General features: G+C 39.1%; 1 protein-coding gene across 8 annotated transcripts in view; it reads left to right on the top strand.

Annotated features, from left to right (window-relative positions):
* The window catches only part of ADAM23 (ADAM metallopeptidase domain 23), a 186,235-nt gene that overhangs the window by 132,753 nt on the left and 30,912 nt on the right, over nt 1-22,570 (top strand). For all 8 annotated transcript variants that reach the window (XR_004647747.1, XM_034786478.1, XM_034786475.1 and 5 more), the window contains exons 17-23: nt 667-753; nt 2,527-2,607; nt 9,432-9,482; nt 10,425-10,488; nt 14,995-15,100; nt 17,352-17,471; nt 19,687-19,855. Coding sequence is in view for 7 of the 8 variants with exons in the window: in XM_034786478.1 (XP_034642369.1) it covers nt 667-753; nt 2,527-2,607; nt 9,432-9,482; nt 10,425-10,488; nt 14,995-15,100; nt 17,352-17,471; nt 19,687-19,855 (678 nt within the window). In the remaining variant the exon portion in view is untranslated. The remainder of the gene's footprint in view (nt 1-666; nt 754-2,526; nt 2,608-9,431; nt 9,483-10,424; nt 10,489-14,994; nt 15,101-17,351; nt 17,472-19,686; nt 19,856-22,570) is intronic.

The following is a 22,570-nucleotide window of genomic DNA, read 5'->3' on the forward strand; positions in this document are numbered from 1 at the left end:
ATATATAGTTAGTTCTTTTAGGGGTTTTCCCGAGTGAGTGCAAACTGCCTCAATGGCTTACATTGGCACGGAGTCCATGCTGGAACCTCATCCTCAGACAGGTTTGAGAAGATCTGCATTGTCTCTCTTGCTAGCCCCAAATCCAATATTTGGTTGCTGCTATAGAATTCTTTACACTGGTCTCCCTGTTAGTTTGATGTTTAAATAGCATAAAGGATTCTTTCATCTGGTTTATTTTCTAGTCCAGGCGTCGGCAACCTTTCACAAGTAGTGTGCTGAGTCTTCATTTATTCATTTATTTTCACTCTAATTTAAGGTTTCACTTGCCAGTAATACATTTTAACGTTTTTAGGTCTTTTTATATAAGCCTATAATATATAACTAAACTATTGTTGTATGTAAAGTAAATAAGGTTTCAAAATATTTAAGAAGCTTCATTTAAAATTAAATTAAAATGCAGAGCCCCCCCGGACTGGTGGCCAGGACCTGGGCAGTGTGAGTGCCACTGAAAATCAGCTTGCGTGCCGCCTTCGGCACGCGTGCCATAGGTTGCCTACCCCTGTTCTAGTCAGTACAGGATTGAATCCTTTTCCTGATCATGATATACAGGATGGTGTGTTTGGATGGTTGAGAAGATTCATAGATCACTTGATGTATTTTCTTTAGGAATGCTATGAAAACTGCTGTAAGAAGTGCTCTCTCTCTAATGGAGCTCACTGTAGCGATGGACCCTGCTGTAACACATCCTGTCTTGTGAGTCTTATTATAGCATTTTTTTCTATTGACTCTCAGTCTTCCCTAGAACTAACGTCTAACCTGATGTAGCTCAAATACTGGGGTACAATGGGGGAAAATAGGCCACATATACTGAGTCCAAATGTTTTTAAGGAACATAACATGATTACTGACCTTCAGACAATTTGGCAGTAGATGGAATTATGTGTACATTGCTATTGTTGATGCACACAGTGTTATACCATACATCTGGATTTGATTAATTCCACCACCACAACATACATGACCAATCTTGGGAGTTAAAGATTTTTATCTAAATTTTCAAAATATTGTGCTGGTTTGGGTCACAAAACTTTCATTGATTTTGATATGGTTCATATCTCTGAAACCTTGATCGGTACTTTGAAAATGTTATTGAGATTAATGTTAAAACCAGATTACATTTATTTATCTATTTACTTATATGGTTGAAAATAAATGCATTATGGATAGAGCGACTTTTAAGCTGCTTGGTGTTTTGGGTGCAATGATCTAATAGTATGTAAAGTTGTAATGTGCACATCTCCTTTTCTTCAGCATGAAATAGCAAGTAATTGAATTTATACTTTTGGTAGCATTACTTGTCATCCAGCAGAAACCTCTGGAAGCCACACAGTACACTATGATACATACTAATAGTTGCTACAATAGGTATGCAGGCTTTCTTCTGTGATGTAGTTTGCCAATAGCAGGTATTGAAGAGCATACTAGGCAGCCTCTCACTTGATTTTCCATTTTTAAATATTGTGATTTGTGGTCCAAAATTCTGGATTGCAAGTTCTTTAGAAAAAAATAATTTAGATGCTGGTCTCATTGTGATAATATTGGGCCACACTCTGGTATCCTGTTGTTTCATACACAGGACTTCAAATGAAGTCAGTGGGAGTCGTGTGCGTAGCTTATGGCAGGATATGGTGAATTATTAGTATATCTGGGAAATGTTATTAGAGACAGAGCAAACATGAGAATTCCTAAAGGATGTGGCTCAAACTGTTCCATGAGAACTAGAAGAGTTAGGTCTCTGAACATCACAGGAATATAACCTGCCTTTTGACTTGGGGCAGTTGATGCCATTTCTCAGATAACTATCTAAATGTAATTAAAAGACACAGGATGAGACTGGGTTGAGATATAGCATCTTTGTTGGTAAATATTAACAATATTTTTTTTTACTGTCTCATGCTGCCGGACTTTATTTTAGCCCCATTAAATTAAACATACACCTAATCTGTATAATGTAGAAGTAGATGTGCTGTTGATAAACCAATGGATAGGTAGGTTGGTTGTTTTGTTTAAAGTCTCAATATTTTCTTGGCAGAAATAAATCTTTATAGTTTTTCCCTTACGCATAGTATGTTAATGGTATGAAAAATTTTCTAGCAGACATGTATCACTGAAGAATACTTTTCAGATTACTGATGTCCACCACTTTTAGTTGAACCAGAAGCTAGCAGTGGGTTTTTTGCTGTTCCTAGATAATTCAGCATTCACTGAAGTGTGTGTGTGTGTACACATATGTATGTACACAAGTATTACAAAATGTAGGTTCCTGAGTTAATCATACACTATTTCTGTACTGAAGGCTTCCCCTGGATATGTTTTGTTCTCTCTATTATTGTGTGGGATGTTGATACTGAGACTCATTTGAAAATTGAGAAGTATGGCTTTGAAACATGAGGACTATTTCTAAACAAGAGTCTGGAATATGCCGTTATATAATCTCAGTCCTAACGAATGTTTGTTGTTTTCTAGTTTTTCCCACGAGGCTATGACTGTCGCTATGCAGTGAATGAGTGTGATATTACAGAGTACTGTACTGGCGACTCTGGTCAGGTATGTATACCTAAGCTCTCTGCATACTCTATTCAATTTTGTAATCTTTTTATCCCAATTAAATATATTGAGTAACAAGCTGATACTACATTTGCTCAAAATGACCAGTTCCCTCATTAAATATTAAATATTAAAAAATTTATTTTGTTTGAAGAATATTTGAAGAAGGTGTTTGTTCAAGTGATTAGCAAATGGCTGTTCTCAATTATTTAATAAGTATAAACTCTGTTACAAAAGGAGAAAGGAAAACTCATAAAACAATGCGAAGAATGAATAACACAAACCCCAGCAAAATATCTAAACCTGATAAACAGGTTATTGGCAATAAGCACTTATTACAGATGCACAGTGTAGGTATGCACGTGTTAGCAGAAAGCAAAGCAATTGTTTAAGGAAAGCAAAAGGAAAGAAAGCAATTATAGTAGAAAATAAAGAAAGGAAAATAAAACCCGTTTATGTGCTGTGCTGAATGATTTGTTTCAGAACATAACTTATCAAAAGAAATAATGGCAGAGAGACTGTCTGCCTTTACTCAAACCCCATTGGCATTCCCTGGAGTTTAGTGAGGGCACAACTTAGCAAAAGTATCAAAGAAAAGTTATGCATGTAAAGCTATATTCCATTCTACCCACAATGGAGCCTTGACATTTCATATATTGACTCATCTCCTTAATTTCCATTAGATATATGCAATAAGAGTAGAATTTAACATGTTACTTGAAGGGTTATCAGGCAATTAAAGCCATTAGCTGTTCATACCAGTATAATCAATATGCTATTTATGATTTTGGTCTGGGCTACTTAAACTGTACATGATTCAAAGGGAATCCTAGACACTTTGGCTATAGCAGTTTTGGATGAAAACAAAAGAAAAGATGGAACTTTTATTCTTTACTGATTAAATGTATTTATCTTAAGAGCAAGCATTACAATTTCTGTTTAACAAAAAGCCAGAATTTCTCTGTAGTGGAGAATGAAAGCTGTCCTATCCTAGAGCACTCTAGAGATGTAGATAGAACAGTGTGCTCAATTTCTTCTCCCTCTCTCCCCCCACACATACTTCCAGTGAGCACCAAGAAAATAACAGAATAATGCCCTAGGCATCTAGCATTTACATTGGCTCCCAAAACACTTTGGGTAAGATTATATCTGGTCCTGCAGAATGCACAAGTGGAAAGGCATTGTAGGCTAGTCAGATCCTTGCAGTTTCCTGAATACAAAGACTGCACAAGATTAATGCTGTCAACAGTGGCATCTCCAGAGTCTGTGGGGAGGGACATCCCCATCTATCCCTCAGAGCTAATGAGTGCAGAGTGGAGCTGAAATTCCAGCTGCCTCTTATCAGGTGGAAGAGATTAGTTTCAAAGAAAGGATAGGGGAAAGAGTTTTGATCAGAGACTCTTTGGTTCATGAGAAAACTCCCTCCCCCATGTTTGTTTCTCTTCCCCTTTATATAGACTCTGTGTCCTTCCCATCTCCACCATGTTGTCTCTTTCTCCCATCCCATCCTGCACTGTTTCCTTGCTGGTGCTTCACTTGTTTAACAAAAATAGCAGTATGAAAGTAACTAATCTCCTCCTCTCTGACAGCTAGCCTTTTTAGTTGCATTTACAGTCTGCTTCTTCTACCAGTAGTATTAGAGCAAGCAACAACAAAAAACCAGCTCGAGAGTAGGTGGTTGGTGTTTAGATACTAAGGAAATGGGTGTTAGAGGAAAACCTTAAAACCACCTTCCTATCTTCACTTAAGAGGACATAGCCGGAATATCATGATGTTCTTTGGCACTCCAAATGTGTGCACCAAACAAAGAAGGATCCAAATCCAATTTAAAATAATTTTAGATCCAGTTCTACCACACACGCTCACTTTGAATAGTATCTTACTCTGCAAGTAGGTCCATTGTTTCTAGTGGACATACTTGAAGTGGTGCGGTTGAGCTGCCGCCAAAGTGCCACCGATCACATATCCCCCCCCCCCCCTTTTTTTTCTTCGCCGCTTGGGGCAGCAAAAAAGCTGGAGACGGCTCTGATCCTTGGCCCCCTCCTCTTCTCCCTATCCACCCTATCTCTGGGCAAATTTATCTGTAAACATGGCTTTGACTACCATCTTTATGGTGATGACTCAGAAGTCTGCCTCTCTACTCTGGACCTCTTGCCCTACAATTAGACTAAAATCTTGGCCTGGCTTTCTCGTTGTGGGTGTCCAGTCATCAGCTGAAACTTAACATGGCCAAAACAGAGCTTTTAACTTTTCCGTGAAGCCCTTTCCTACCCTTCCCTTTCTCTGTCATTGTGGACTTTCACCTTGTCTCTTGGTTTCATTTTTCATTTGGGCCTCTTTCTCACCTGTTGCCTGCGGCCTCAAGTTAATTCAACATGCTATTCCTAAGATCATCTTCCTGGCTTGTCACTTGGACTACATTACCACCCTTTTTAAGTCCCACTATTGGCTCCCCCTCTTCCATCACATCTAATGTAAATTTCTTATCCTAACTTTCCACTGTTTATCCCCGTCCTATCTATCCAGGCCACTATCTTACTGCAAGGTCAACTCCTGCCTTCTCTTTGCCAGTGATTCCAGCCTTGATCGCCCTCTTGTCTGCTTTTCCCACAAGCACCTTTGCGCTTTCTTCCATGCCACCGCCTTGCATGGAAAAAGCTCCCAGTCAAAATCCTTAATTACCACATTATCCTTCTTCAAGCCCCTTCTCAAAGCTCACCTCTGCCAAAATGTATAAAGCAAACTGCCATCTGGCAGTTGTGATTATTGCTAATATATGGCTAAGATTTTGCACACGTTGCTGGTCTGCACATGAAAATTAACCCAGAATAAGACAGGAAGTGAATTTAAAGTGGATTAATACTTCCAAAGCTTTAGAAGTGGATTAAGCTAATTTGGAATAAGGCATTCTTATTTCAGAATAAGAGTGTCCACACATCGAGTTAGTCAGGAATAGTTACCTCAGAGTAATTTCTCATGTAGATAAGCCCTAAATCTGTATTAAAACATCCAGTTATTTTTTGTTACCCCATTCTCCTCCCAGCCTGCTTGTTTGTCTCATCCATCTGTTATGCCTGTCTCTCAGACTAAGCTCTGCAGGGTAGAGACTTAGAGACTGTTAATTTATATATTTTTGTATGATGACTTACTCAATGGGGCCCTGTCGTGGTTGAGGCCAGGGGTGGCCAACCTGAGCCTGAGAAGGAGCCAGAATTTACCAATGTACATTGCCAAAGACCCACAGTAGTACGTCAGCAGCCCCCCATCAGCTCCCACCCCCCTGCTTCCAGTGCCTCCCACCCACCGGCAACCCCACGATCAGCACCTTCCCTTCCCTCCCCGCACCTCCCAATCAGCTGTTTCATGGCGTGCAGGAGGCTCTGGGAGGGAGGTGGGAGGAGTGAGGGCACGGCAGGCTCAGGGGAGGGGGCGGGCGGGTGGAGTGGGGGCAGGGCCTGTGGCAGAACTAGGGGTTGAGCAGTGAGCACCCCCCCCGGCACATTGGAAAGTTGGTGCCTGTAGCTCCAGCTCCGGAGTCGGTGCCTATACAAGGAGCCGCATATTAACTTCTGAAGAGCCGCATGTGGCTCTGGAGCCACAGGTTGGCCACTCCTGATGTAGGCACTACCACAATATATATATTAAACAATAATACTAACAAAGTAAGATACTATTTAATATGAGTCAGTGTGGCAGAATTGTGTCCTACATTTATGGGCAGCTGGTGTGAACGAAAAAAATAACCAAGTAACATGAGAAAAAGGAGAGTCCTGGAAAATTAATCTAACAGCATAAACAGATTGATGGCCAAAAATAAAGCTCAAGCAAGAAGAACACTGTCACAGTCCAACTAAGAAAGTATGTGCATTTAGTAGCAGAAATGTTTAAAAAGCCTGCACATTTTAGAAAAGTTAAGTAAAAAAGGCAAATGTGAACGATTAAACCAATATGAGAAGTAGAAGGAAAATGACATTTTTAAAAATGGACTCCCAAATTTTTCACCACAGGCACTGAATAAATAGATAAATCGTTAAAATGGTTAGTCAAAATGTAGCCTCTGAGAAAAGTTAAATATGGACAAAACCGAAGCTTTGTTTCTGAAGAAAGTTATGAGCCATTCGGTTTGTGATGTTTGGAAGACATTGCTGAGTGTGCCTACAAATATTTAAATGGATAATGTCACCCTCTTTATGCCCCAGTATCTCACCTATTTTAAAATTGTTCTCCTTCAAGTGATCGTCCTTATGCCCGTCCCAGTGATGGTATGTATACACCTCATGTGAGGAAGATCAGAGCGCATGTCGGTGGAATGCGCATTTAGACAGTCACTCAACAGAGAAAGGAAAGTTAATTACTGTATTCAGTAACTGGAGTTCTTTGAGATGTTTGTCCATATGCATGTTCCACAACCTACCCTTCCAGCTTCTCTACATCAGAGTCCTCTTATATAGGATTCTGCAGTCAGAAGGAACCAAATGGCAGTGGGCGTGCTTTGCCCTATTATGCTCTTGCAGAAAAGCATGAGGACTGCAGAGCACACGTGCGCCCTATGCATACTGCTAGCCCCAAAGACTCGGATCAACTTCATGAGGTGCATGCATAGCATCAGAGAAATGTGCATATGGACAACACATCTTGAATAACCCCAGTTACTGTACACAGTAATTAACTTTCCTTTTAAACTAGTAAAAAATGTTCTCTGCACCAGAAAAAAATGTTGTGCTATTTTTAACAGATCCACCATTCTGTTATCAAAAACATTAAAGAGGAAAAGCTATTTGCCCTTAGTTTTTAATTGATTATATAAAATTACTGTAACGTGTACTTTTTGTGGACACTTGTTGCTCTGTAGCAGCTATATCTAACAAATACGTGCGTACAAAAACAAGAACTGCATGACAATTTAGTGCGTAGCCATTTCTGTTGATGTCTCCAACAATGTCATAAAATCAGTATACATACAGAAAAACCAAAATAGGCAGTTAGATTAGGGCTCATTGTCTAGTGACAATGCACAATCACTGCCAATTGGCAGATCCCAGGAGCTGGTCCCAGTAAGGGTTCAGGGCGCTGTGAAAGTAGTATGCTTACTATTTATTTATTTTTTAAGTCATTCTATCTCTGTCCCTTTGTTTCTTGTTCTACAGTTCCACCATTCACGGGACATCCCTGTGAAGCAGGTTTTCTAGTATGTATTAATGATAGGCAAGTTTTCACTGTTTTGATATCAGAACACACAGCTCTAAGAACTGGAAGTGGCTGGTTATCATATAATTCATATATATATGTAACTGTGTGACTGTTTATGAACTTACCACAGAAATATATGTAGTTAGCTAAAGCTGCGTTAGTATTTGGTTGATGTAAAAGTTAATGAACCATCAATTAATCTTAAATTATTTCTTATATCACTTTTTATCTACATTGTGCAGTATTTCCATTTTTTTCTTGTGTTCATCACTATTGCTGAGCATAACCATGGGAAATTGTTCTTTGTGTGATCTATAGATTGGTGGCATCACTCGTCAGCCAGGATCTTGTACAGCTAAATTCACACACTTCTACCACAGCCGAGTTTATCCTGTGCAGGGTTCTGTACAGGTTCTAAGAGTTGGGCATGTGCCCACTCGAATCTGGGGCCAATAAGAGCCAGTTAGATCCCTGCAGCTGGTTAGAACAACCCTAAGGGCTGCCCTAACTGGTGCCCAGCTGCTCAAGGACTTTCTGGACTTTGTGGCAGCTCAGGAATAACTGAGGTACGGGACTGCCCTAGTCACACCCCTCTCACTTGTCAGATGACCAGGAATGCTCCCCCCCCCCCAATCAGTGGCTCTTGCAGGGGAGAGGAAGGTATAAGTCTGATGTAGTTAGTTGTGTACCTGTCTAGAGGGGCTCCTGTATCAGGAACAATCCATTAGGGGCCCTGCAACTGCTTTGCAGTCCCTTTGTGACAACATTATTTCTTTAAATGTGTTTTGTAAAGTGTGGGTAGATATAGATATATTTAGATATATTATACTATACAATTTAATCGGTTTATACACATACCTTAATAAAGGACCAGATAAAACAGAACTGTTACAGGTTATGGTAACAAGGTAATGTTTTGGCGAGGATTGGTAAAGTGACCTGCTACATGTCTATCTACCTACCCAGCTAGCACTTTTACTCTGTAAAGTCGTTTTCCTTAAGTTCTTGACTATATATGGAATTTCTACTGTTTATTGTGGAACAGACTACTAATGGAATTACTTTCATTCAAAGTTTATTCGGAGATTCCTAAATGTGTGCCTGGTTCTTTCTTTGTTTCATTCTATTCCCTCTTGGTTTGAGTTTCACTGTCAAATAGCATTGTGATATTTCTTAAATGGCTGTGTGATGTGACTTGTGTAACCTTTGTCTTCCTTCCTCCCTGTTTCCGTCTATTATTTGTTATCTCATGTCTATAGGTAGTATGTGAACTCTTTGGTGCATTTACTGTATCATTTTAATTAGTCTGTGAAGCATCTACCACATTTTGGATACTATATAAATATAATAAACCTTCTCCATTCTTTTTTTCCTTTGAATTTTATATGCCACAATCATATATCCTATTAGCTTATTTTCTAATAAATATAAACCTAATTTTTCCAACTTCTTATACAGTAGTTATAACCCTTGGGACCCTTTAGCACTAAGGATGACATCTTCTGTTGCACAGTTCCTCTGCATGTATTTTATGCCAACTATTTGTTTTTAAATAATTTGTTAAACATTTATTTATTGTCCTACAATTCCAAATGTTATAATTTGATCAAGAATTTTTATCTTTTGATGGTCAGTGCCCACCAAATCTTCATAAACAAGATGGATATGTTTGTGATTCTAATCAGGTATGTAATGCTTTTAAACCTTTGCAAATCAATGAATAATGAATCCAGTGTAAATTTTCATTTCTTAACTCACTTTTCTTCCTTATTTTTTCATAAACTCTGTGTCTCAGTTTATTCATCCTAAGGGTTTGTCAAACATCATGCAGACAAACAGAGCACCTATTAAATTTAAGCATATCATCCATTCCTCTCTCCCTGCAGTTCTTCAATGTTTTGTTCAGCCTTCTGGTGGGCCATTGTATAGACATAGGGACTGATCTAGTCTCTCACTTTCTTGGTTAAAGTTGAGGCATATTGCGTGTAGCGATGTAAAGAAACTTGCACTGATGTTGCCTGTGCTGTCTGTGCTCTGATTTTAACATTGAGAATTTCAGTTTAAGTACAGTCAGTTTGGCCCTTTTCAGATCACCTTAAAAAAATTCAGCTTTCTCCTCTGATTTTATTTCTGGCCAGCAGGCAGTTTGCAGAAAATAGAAATACAAGCTTGGTGAGGCTCAGTGGGCACCCAAATGTACAGGTGTATATTTTTATATAATTCTGCAATGATTTACTGGTGTTAGTTCCATTGAAGTTAATAGAAATGAAGGGCCAGTTCTTTCATTAGTTTGCATCTTATGCAGGCCTTTACACTTTGCAAAGTGGATGTATAATGCTGCCGCTAGTGTGGGTGAGTGGAAAATCTGATTGGGCAGCATTTTCAACCCACTGTGACTAGTTTAAATGACAACATGAAATGCAGTAGAGAATCAGGCCCCCAGTGTATAAATGTGCTTTCCACTCACCCCTCCCCCTTCCCACAAGCACACTAAGAGGAGAGTTTATATCCCAATGTATAAAATATAATAATGAAAATGAAAGAGAACTTGTAAAGACAGCTAAAGGACAACATTTGATTTTAATATGTTCGGTTTCCCTTCACTAATTTGCTGTGTTTTTGTTTAGGGACGTTGCTATAATGGAGAATGCAAGACAAGAGACAATCAGTGCAAATACATTTGGGGAATTAGTAGGTTGACGTTGCCTACCTTAAATATATTTTATTCATATGTATTTTTTAGTTTGTATTATTAGTATTTCCACCTACTGTACTTTCCTCCTTCAGTTAAAAGTTTCCACCGTGGAGCAGAGAAAAAATGTCTGTTGAGATAATGTGGGTGACTTGTGATGTCATTTGGTATTTGGGTCTGTGATATGTTGGAGCCGTGGGAGTCAGGTGGTTATAACTTGCTGTGCTTGTAGATATAGGTAAGGTGAGCAGCATATACTGCAGCTAACCCAGGCTGAAACTCACCAGAAAATATCAAACTAAATTCTACAAGCACGTTAGGTTAATATCTTTGGATAAATATATTTTTGTCTTCAGAATATTTCTTAATATACCTTAATATAAATGTGTGTTTTTAAAAACTAAATCACACAGATAACTATCGATTCTCTCATCTTCAGGGGAGACATGCACTGGATAATGATTTTGAGCATAAGACAGTAGAACTGAACTACCAGTATGTCCCAGTCTGTTGTACTCATGCCATTGTGATGTTTATGTATGCCAGATTCATCCCAACTTAAGTGATTGTGGGGTGTGTGTGGTCTGTGAGAGAAAAGAATGTTCCTACCCATTGTGGAGTTAGGAGATTTCCATCTTTTACTGACTGTCACAAGCAACGAAAGCTATAGTGCATTTAATACAGAGAAAGATGGGGACAGTAGTTTTAGTGGACTCTTGGTACCTTTCCCTTAGCTCAGTGGCAGTACAGTACATTTTTTTCTCTAACTCTAAGGTTATATTTTAATTGAAATTATTTAGATTGTTTTTTTCTATATAAGTGCCTATGCTGTAACTGATGCATTGTATTTAGTTGTTACTTTCTCTGTCATTCTAAATAATGGAGACACTATTTTTTTTTTAATGAAAGAAAGCCTAAAGGGCTTGTTAATGAGTAATTTTATATTAACTCCATGAGTCTGGAAGGATGTTTATTGGTCCACCCCCAAGCACAGAAAAGTCACATCACAGACCAAATTCTGAGAACATCTTTTCAGGCTCTGCCTTTGTTCTCTTTCTACTTTCCTCTCTTTCAACAATTTCCCATTATTGTTTGCTCTGCCTCCTCACGGCCGGCTTGCTGCTCCTGCCTTTTTAGGGAGGTGAGACTCTGAAAAGGTTTATTCTTAGCGCAAGCATACTAATGTGTGGAAACCCAAAAAGCCTAAAGAAAAGAAAGGTGGAAAATGTTCTAGATTGAATGTGGCTCTTCTAGCCAATCCTACTTTATTAGGAAAGTTAGGACTTCTCTGCTTACACTGAAAAACCGCGAGTTAATCTCAGTTTTATGCTGTTCTCACTTACTGTATTTTCTGGTGTATAAGACTACTTTTTAACCCAGGAAAATCTTCTCAAAAGTCGGGGGTCGTCTTATACGCCGGGTGTCATCTTATAGGGCGGGTGCTGAAACTTCCGAGCCGGACTGGAGAATCTGCGGTCGCCGCATATGGTGGGGGGAGCTCAAAAACGGCCGCGGCCGCATCCCCGCCCGATGACGAGGTGAGGGGGCGCCTCACTGGGAAGGTGTAAGTGAAGGGCGGAGCAAGCTGCAGACATCCGGGACGCCCGGGGTATGGAAAAAAGAGATAGAGCGGCGCTCTGCCCAGAAAAACACGCCTCTTTCACCCGTCTGGCCCGCCCTTGTATCCTATTACTGTACCTCCTTCTCTGCCTCTCAGATCTCGCTCCTGAGGACTGCAGTGAAGCGGCGCAGGCGCGCATGTGCGAGATCTTAGAGGCAGAGAAGGAGGTAATAGGATACAAGGGCGGGCCAGACGGGTGAAAGAGGCGTGTTTGCGCTACCGCTCTGATAGTCTTGGAGACAGGGAGGGCTGGGCAGGCAGGGAGAGCTGACCAATCCAAGCAGGCTTTGTATACAACAACCAGCCAATCGCCGGTAAGGTACATCGCTTGCCGTGATTGGCTGGTTGTTGTATACTGGGTACCACATACAGTACAGCACCAGTATCTGTACCTGTTCATACAATATAGCACCAGTACATACAGTACAGTATACAAATGTCCAACAGTCAAAACCCCATCATGGCTCCACCAGCAAGAAGAAAGAAATATGAAGCCAGTTTCAAACTTAAAGTTGTAAACTTTGCCATGGAACATAATAACTGCGCTGCTGCAAAACAATATGGAGTAACAGAAAAGATGGTTCGGGACTGGAAAGCAAATGAAAAAGCATTAAAGAGTATGCCAAGGGGTAAGTGTGCATTAAGAAGAGGCACTCCACATTGGCCAGAACTCGAAAAACATGTAGCAGACATGTGAATGAGCATCGCCAAAACGGTTATGTAGTGACACGAAATAAAATACATTTGTTTGCACTTCAGTGGGCCAAATCTAACCCAGATCACAGCAACAGATTTAAGGCCACTGTATCCTGATGTACTAGATTCATGGGAAGGCATAATATGGTACTGAGGCAAAAGATGAAAATTGCCCCAAAATTACCTGCAGACCTTGATAGCAAAGTAAATATTTTCCATCGATACGTAATACAACAGCGCACTAAACATGGCTATGCATTAAGTAGTATTGGAAATATGGATGAAACTCCAATGAATTTTGATATGGTTGGAAATAAAACTGTCCATCAAAAAGGTGAAAAAACAATTTTAATTAAAACAACAGGACATGAGAAGTCCAGTTTTACAGTGGTACTAGGATGCACAGCTGATGGCGCCAAACTGAGACCAATGATTATTTTTAAAAGAAAAACAATGCCGAAATTCAAGTTCCCTGTTGGTTGTTTTGTACATGTGAATGAAAAAGGCTGGATGGATGAAGAAGGGGTAAAGCTATGGCTTGATAATGTATGGAGCAGGCGACCAGGTGGACTTATTCAAAAATGTAGTCTACTGGTGTGGGATATGTTCAGGGCTCATTTAACTCCCAGCACCAAGCAAATGCTTGCAAGACTAAACACAGATGCGGCAGTTATTCCTGCAGGATTGACATCGTTGGTACAGCCACTGGATGTGTGCCTAAACAAGCCATTTAAAGATCGCATTCAAGAACAGTGGAATGAATGGATGGTTAGCGGCGAAAAGTCATTCACAAAAGGAGGAAACGTGCATGCTCCACAGTTGGATGTTTTGTGCAAGTTTGTCATAAAAGCCTGGAATGATATTGATGCAGAAACAGTAATCAAGTCTTTCAAGAAGTGTGGCATATCAAATTCATTAGATGGTATGGAGGACGACTACTTGTGGCAAGATGAAGAGGAAGCCGAAGCGGAGACCACACCATCTGATACGGAATTCGATCCATACGATGACTGCCTTACAAATGTATCACAAGATGTCATTGATGTACTTATGATATCAGATGACGAACAGGAGGATTTTGAAGGCTTTTAAAGGGAAACTGTCACGCCAGCAAAACCTGTAAAAATACCGTAGCTTGCAGTTATGATGGGCGTTGCTAACTCGCCAGGGACTTGCCCGGCACTTGCTTTCTCTCTCTTGTTTGTTATCTTCCTCCTATCATCATCAGTTCCAGTTTGGTTGACAGCTTAGAAAACAAACAGCATGGCAGCTCCCATGGGTTTATTGTCTTATCCTTCCTTTCAGCTTTAGAGTGAATTAGGAAAAGTTTAATCCACTTGCACTGTTTTATGTTTACATGTTTGATGACAAACAGCCTTATGTTTATAAGTGACAGTTTTCCTGCTAAGTACCTGCATGTCATAAGTATTTGAATTAAAATTACCATATTGAAATCAAATCTGATGTTTTTTAAATTTTTTTTTGGTGTGCGTTGGAAGAGGGGTAGTCTTATACGGCGAGTATATCCCAAACTCTATATTTTAACTGGAAAAGTTGGGGGTCGTCTTATACGCCCAGTCGTCTTATACGCCGGAAAATACGGTATATTGGTTTTGTATCTGTTTAACTCCATTACTCCTGATTTACACTGGTGTGAGCGAGAGGAGAATCAGACCCCTTAATTCTTTCCCTGGATACATCAAGAGGCAAACATCTGGTGCTATAGAGAGATAATCTGATTCTACTCTCACACTAGTATAAATCAGAAATAACAGCAGGGAAAACAGTTAAATTGCACCTCTGTAATACTGATGTATGTGTGAACAAAGTTAGACCCCCAGAATATTCAAGTGAAGAAGATATACACTTAGGTAGATGTTGCTTAGACAAATCACCGAGAGAGAGTCTCCAGACTGATATTCAGCTCAGATATTGGAATGAGTATAAGGTGGGAAATATTTTCCCTTTTCAGCTGCCTGATAGAATTCTGTCTTTTCTTCTCTCTCCTTCTCCCTCTCGTTGTGTAAACAAAATCTACTCCATAAATTAAAACACAGGATGGAATTTCAAAGTCCTGTGTTTATATTTTCTTGTGGCAGTTCTTTACATATTTTACATTAATTTTATGAAGAGAATACTTGCTGCTGTCAACGTAAAGTACATTCTCTTTTCCCTTTTTCATCAACAGAGGCTACAGGATCTGACAAATTCTGTTATGAGAAGCTTAATACAGAAGGCACAAAAAAAGGAAACTGTGGAAAGGATGGAGATCAATGGATTCAGTGCAGTAAACAGTAAGTTTAGTTTTGTAGAAACTGTCTAAATGTTTTGGGTGAAATTGGCCTAATATTTTTCAGATTTTTAATGAACTTTTTCAGCAGTTTGTTTTGCATGGTTTTGAATCCTCCGTTTTTTCTTACAAATTTTCAGAATTCCAAAATATTTCACAGATTGGTTTGCAGAATTCCCAGATGGCTCAAAAATTCACATTTTTGGAATTTCTCACATCTAGATTTTTGTGCAGATGTACTGGCAATTTGGACTTGTGGAGAGAAGTTAAAGGATATAGCAGCACAGTGTCACACATTTGTAATGTACATGCACACAAGGTCAGGCAGGGATGTAAGTGGGCAGAGATATGAATGTTGGTTCCACCTCCAGACGTGGCCCAGGAATCTCTGCTAGATCCTGTGATCTCAGGGTAATTCCACCCCGTAGCTGGGGGCGGGAAGGAAGAGGGGAAACGGCAGTGATAGCTTGGTAGTAGTCTGCTCTCACTGAGTGAGACCATGATCTTCCATCATGTTGGACCTCCTCATATACAATATGACCAAATATTTGGAAAACACTAGTAGGCCATGGACAACAGTGAGCTCTGACTGATCTGTGGAAGACAGAGGCTCATTCTACCAATTTGCATCTAGAGATGTCCCATAGCTGGTGTCATATGTCATAAGTAGCCATAGTGCCCACGGGATAGAGGCATTGATGCAGTACTAAACTCTTCCTCTGGCTCGACTACTGGTCCTGGCAGTGTCAGCTCCTCCTCTTTACCTCTCCCTATTGTCTTGGGCATGTGTTGAACTTCCAAGCAGGGAGCTAGTTGAGCGAGGATATAACTAGAGGTAAAAGACTTATTTGATTTAGCCCTTTTTTTCCAGTTCAGGAATCATTCAGGAGAACTTCGATGTTTATTAATTTATTTACTATTTGTAATTTAATTGATTAGGTGAACAAATTTTGACCTATGCATGGTTTGTGAACTTGTTCACTACAACTATTTGCTATGTGTCACATGATCTATCTGCTCCTTGGTTGGATGACTGAAACTTTAAAAGTAGGAGAATAATGAATGGTGAATACCCTTGTTAATGTGTGAATGAATAGTCATGTGAAGAACAACCATTCCTCCCAATGTTCATATTTAAAAAAACACACCTAAAAACATATGCATGAATGTTTGAAAATAGTTAATAAAAAGGAGCACAAACCTAGTCAGATGAACAGCCACTTGGAATGCACACAGATATTCACATTTTTTTGCAGTATTCATCCAGCTATATGTGCGACTTCAATGCAAAATTTGGACCGTCCATGCAAGGGAAGCCAGTTTGAGGCTAGTAGGCTATTGTGATTTGTTATACAGTGGCAGCAGATAAGCCAGTCTCTTTCCCAAGAATGTAGTGCACCCTGAACATTACTGATTCTTATAATCATTATAATTGTACTGTGATGACATGGGGAATAAAATAAAATACAAAATAAGCAAACTGCATCAATATAGAGTAACCAAATTACCTGAAAAAGCACAATGTAATGTAGTCTAGCATAACAAAACTATGCATAGTTTGTCCACCTGTGTGCCCCTTTTAATATTATATTCAAGTATTTTTGTGGAAATAGATTTTTGTTCAGATAAACGTGGGGAAATGCTGCTATTCATAATTAACCAATTGGTAGAATTTTGTTTCTGTTTTTACAATTAACAACATCTGCTGATTATGACTAGCTTCTGCCATCCTTATTCCCCTCAAGTAGTATCTTACTTAGGGTACATCTACACTACAGCGGGGAGTCGATTTAAGATACGCAAATTCAGCTACGTGAATAGCGTAGCTGAATTCGACGTATTACAGCCGACTTACCCCGTTGTGAGGACGGCGGCAAAATCGACTTCTGCCGCTTTTTGTCGGCGGCGCTTACTACCACCTCCGCTGGTGGAGTTAGAGCGCCGATTCGGGGATCGATTGTCGCGTCCCAACGGGACGCGATAAATCGATCCCCGAGAGGTCGATTTCTACCCGCCGATTCAGGCGGGTAGTATAGACCAGGCCTTAGAGTAGTACCACCAAAGTCTGTGGTACTACTCACTGAGTAAGTTATTACTTTATGTGACCGGCAGTGGCAGAAGCTGGTCTTAAGTTATTTATTGCAGTAATATTGTTGGTTCCATGCCTTCATTGCTTTTGTCACAACAGTTTGTATCTTATAAATATTGTTAGTAGGACTCTATTTGGTAACTTTGTCTTTGTTTTTCTTTCGCAGTGATGTGTTCTGTGGCTTTTTGCTCTGCACTAATCTTACTCGAGTTCCACGAATTGGTCATCTTCAGGGAGAAATTACCCCAACCTCTTTTTACCATCAGGGGCGTGTAGTGGAGTGCAGGTAAAAGACTATACAGCATACACGAATGGTTTTTCGATCCGTAACCGAAGTGGATGGATTAAAAGCTGGCTAACTAATAAGTCTGAAAATTTAATTATTAAGAAGGCATCATCAAAGGGGCATGTCTCTAGTGGGTCCCACAGGGTTTGGTTCTTGGCCATATGCTATTTAACCATTTTTATTTTATTAATGATCTGGAAGAAAAAATAAAGCCATCACTGATCAAGTTTGCAGATGACACAAAAATTGGGAGAAGGGTAAATAAAGAAGAGGACAGGATACTGATATAGAGTGATCTTGAGCATTTGGTAAGCTGGGCACAAGCAGTATGAGTTTTAATTTGGCTATATGTACACATTGAGGGACAAAGAACGTAGGCCATACTTTGGTGGACTATCCTGAGGATCAATTATTCTGAAAAAGATTTGGGGGTTGTGGGGGATAATCAGCTGAACACAACCTCCCAGTGTGATGCTGTGGCCAAAAGAGCTAATGCAATCCTTGGATGCATAAATAGGGGAATCTCAAATAGAAGCAGAAAGATTATTTTATCTCTCTGTTTGGTGCAGATGGAATACTGTGTCCTGGTCTGGTGTCTACAATTCAAGAAGGGTATTGATAAATTGGAGAAGAGTCAAAGAGGAGACACAAAAATGATTAAAAGTTTGGAAAACATGTCTTTATAGTGATAGATTGAGGTCCTTGAGTCTATTTCCCTTAACAAAGAGAAGGTTAAGGTATGACCTGATCAGTCTTCAGGTACTTACAGGGGGAACAAATATTTAATAATAGGCTCTTCAATCTAGTAGAGAAAGGTATAACATGATCCAGCGGCTGGAAACTGAAGCTAAACAAATTCAGACTGGAAATAAGGTGTAAATTTTTGTCAGTGAGGGTGATTAATCACTGGACCAATTTACCAAGGATCATGAAGGGTTCTCTGTCACAGACAATTTTAAAATCAAGATTGGATGTTTTTCTAAACGATATGCTCTAGGAATTACTTTGGGGAAGTTTTATGGCTGAGGGCTGGTCTACACTGAAAAGTTACATCAGCATAGCTATGTCTCTCAGGGGTGTAAAAAATCCACAGCCTTGAGAGATGTAGGTAAATTGACCCTAACCCCCAGTGCAGACAGCATTATGTCAACAGAATAATTATATAGCAACAGGAGAGCTGGCTTACTTAGAGCAACAGGAGAACCTCTGCCATTGCTGTAGTCTCTACAATGAAGTGCTACCACAGCGCTGCAGCTGTGCTGCTGCAGTGTCTTAAGTGTAGACATAGCCTGTGCTATCCAGGAAGTCACACTAGATAATCACAATGGTCCCTTCTGAAATAGGAATTTAGGAAGCTATGAAAAAGATAAAGATAAAAAATTTCAACAGCTACATTTAAAGTTATTAAAGGTAAAAATCACTATTTTAAATGGTATGTCTCCTTTTATTAAAAATCACTGATATTCTCCCTTTAAGGGTTGAAAAGCATGTGGATTCACAGGTTACCTTCTTGAGATTGGTATCAAACCTTACTGTTCATCATCACATTGCTCTTCCCTGAAGTTTAAGAATTATAATCCAGAAGAGTGAAAGATCCATATATAAGACTCCCTGGTTTTGAGCAGTACTATCTCAGCAAGAGGAATTTTGTTTTATATGAATGATTGTGGTAGGAGGAGATCTTTAGTTATCATTTAATTGGTCAGAGGACAGGCACATGTTTTTATTGTCTTGCATGCAGATTACTGGATGGGTGCTTTTAAAAAATTAAATAAAATTTAAACCATTCTCCACCATGTTTACTCCCAGTTCCCATTTGAGATTAGAGTTTAAGAATGAAATATTTCTCATAAAATATGCATAAATATATATACATTAACTAGTAATATTTTCTAGAAATATCATTCTATGATATGAAAAAAAGAAAGATGTTCTGTCAGTTATAGACATGTAAACTAAGAGCAAATTAAAATTGCATGTCAATACCTAGAATTCTTCTCCATGTTATAGCTATTTCATGTCAGTACTACTGTGAGAATTGTGTGATTAATAGAAAAATTTTGGTGTGAATTTGTGCATACCATATTCTTTCCTATAGTGTGCTGTGGAGTGAAGAAGTAATAGCACTTTTAACATCCCTACCTTTATTGTGTTTTAATATCTTAAAAAGGCTCTAGCCATAATATTAATAGTATTTTAAAACTTTTTCTCTTAGCGGTGCTCATGTGCTTTTAGATGACGATACAGATTTAGGATATGTGGAAGATGGAGCTCCATGTGGCCCTCACATGATGTGTGTAGACAGGAAGTGCCTACCAATTCAGTCCTTGAACATAAGCAGCTGCCCTATTGGTTCTAATGGAAAAGTCTGTTCAGATCATGGGGTAAGTCCATATCCGCGGGATAGCAGATAAGCTCTGTCCATACTTCCACTATAAACAGGGCCTAATGTACAGTGTTGTGCATTGTACCTAAAATCTTCAGTAAAACGACCTGATTTCCTGAATACACAAGTGTTGGATTTTGTGACATACTTTAATTCTATGACAGCGTGAGAGGCATAGATAACATGAGAAAATAAGGTTTTTAAATTGTGTAACACAATTCACTGTATTTTTCATGTTAATATTTAGAGAGGGATTTTCAAAAGCACTTCTAGTGGCCTGTGCTCCCACTGAAGTCAATAGTAAACTCCAGTACTATAAAAACCTCCCTAATGTTTCACCACACATTTCAAACCTTTGAATAATTTCAGTTTGCCACAGAATCTAGTACTAATGCTGCAGAAATTCAGGGTTCTTGCCCTAAAACTTAGAACCAGTATGACATAGCCAGTGTTCTGTGCTGCTTGAAGAGACTGTGAAAGCCCTACTTTACCATCTGGATGCAAGGTCTTTAGAATGGTGGAAGCAGAAATAAGTGGGACAAGGGCATGGGACCTGTGTAGGAGTGGAGCAGATCGGAAAGCACCAGCAAAAGGGAATAGAAATAGACGTTCAGTGGTGCTCCAGAAAGGCTACTGGAGAAAAGTAGACCACACTGAGCAAGTTCATCTTTCAGGACGGATCATGTTTCACTTTGAATGTATGGGGAAACAAATGAGCAGTATTCAGGATTGTGTCATGATCTGAAGCCTGGTTAACTCCTTTTGGTAAGGTGTCTATACCTCCTTAAAATTGGATTAAGATCCATTGGTGCAAATAACTTTGCTTGTTTATGTCAGGGATTGCACCTGTGCAGCAACACTGATAGCTTGCCACCGCAGGCAATAGCCAAGGAAAATCTCCCATGTAGGCAAGACCTGAAAATGGCACCTTCTTACTTGTGCTTCTTGTGTGCATTCACTCATACTTGCTGATTTTGTGATTCAAACATTAAACTACTGGGCCTCACCTCCTTTAGCAACACTATTTTCTTTATTCTCCACAGATTCTTTTTACATGCAGTATACTTCCTCTGAACATAAACCTATATCCCTCTGTTCCAGTTTATTAACCTTAATTTGATAGAATTTAATAGGATACCTCTTATCGCCTCAGACTCTCCCAGATAAATAATCCCAATATTGTGTCATATGTGCACCTTCCAGTTCCATTTATTGTCTCCATTGCATCGTGCTGGTCAGGAAGCTCCAAAGGTAGTAACCAGTGCTCGATACATTAACAACTCATTTTCCTAGGGCTGTTAATATGTACTCTTAATACAGAACATCAGGCTATTTAATCCTCTTAGCCTCGCTGCTACATTGTACTCTGGACTGAAAATATGAATGTTGGCCCCCTGCATATGCAGATTGTCTTATTCTGCCTAATTAAAGAAGTCATTACTGTTTAAACCGGGGTTCCTGAACTTCTTTCTTGGAGGTCCATCTGTGCTGCTGCAGTAGGCACTGCAGCCCATTAACACTTCTTGAGGGAAATTGTTAATTTTAATTACATACACTAGAACTGTAAATAAAGTGCACGTTTTCTTTTCATTTTAATGTAAACAGTTGTAATGATAGAAATTCCTAGCAATATTCACTCAAAGAAATGCATCAAGATCTTTGAAACCAAACACTTTTAAGAAAATGACACTTTTTAAAAAAAATGTTGAGTGAAATGTGGTGTTCAAACAAGGAAAACACAATGTATAAATGTACAGTGTATAAAACTGAATAAGCAACACAACAATGTTAACAAAATTGTTAACATGTGTTATTTGTTGATTTTAAAACAAAATAGTTGTCCAACTTTAAACACTGTTTTCAAATTTTTTAGTATATCATCTGAATTTCTGTGCTGTGTAAGTAAAGACCCCCCTACTCTCAACTAATTAGAAAAGAATCAAATATTGTAATTAAAAATATAAAATAACAGTTTATAATATAACACACTGAGGCAATGGGTACTCATCCAATCCAGTAAAGGAGAATCCAAACATCAAGAACGTGTCATCATATCTTCTTACCACTTTCCTTATTTTTTTTTCTTTGGCTGGCTCGTTTTGTGTAGATGTAGATGGTCTGGGACGCTCATTATGTTCTCCACCAGTGCACCCTCTCGTTTTCAAAAAATAAAATCGATCCATGTCAGATTAAAATACTGCTTGCCATTTTTTATAGTTGTAAATGGCAGTGTTTGTACATTGCTCGGTTACCTTGCAGCAAAACACACCATTGTATGTGCGAGAATTAAACTTGCATACAGCACTGCAGCTTATTTTTTTTAAATAATTTTTTTCTATACTCTGTCCAACATATACAGCTCAAAACATTACATTGATATAGTTTTTACTTAGATTACACGAGTCACTTGGAGTTAAAGATGTACTAAGACTGAGCTTGACAGGAGAATGCAGTCATGCCGGTAGACCACCCAGCACTGTGTCAAGGTGGGCTGAGGCCACATTTTGGAACCCCTGGTTTAAACTATACTTAGTTTTGACACTATTTCCACCCTAGCACATCAATTTACACTGAGGGATGTTATGCTTCATAGTCCACCTCTGAGTCTATTTGACTAAGTTATCAAGTGTCTTAACTACTGATCAAACACTTTGTTTTTCTGGCTAGTTGTGCTTCCCCCACTCCCACCTTTTTTTTTTTTTTTTTTTTTAAC

This window comes from Trachemys scripta, chromosome 11, assembly GCF_013100865.1.
Source record: "Trachemys scripta elegans isolate TJP31775 chromosome 11, CAS_Tse_1.0, whole genome shotgun sequence".
NCBI classification, from domain to species: Eukaryota; Metazoa; Chordata; order Testudines; family Emydidae; genus Trachemys; species Trachemys scripta.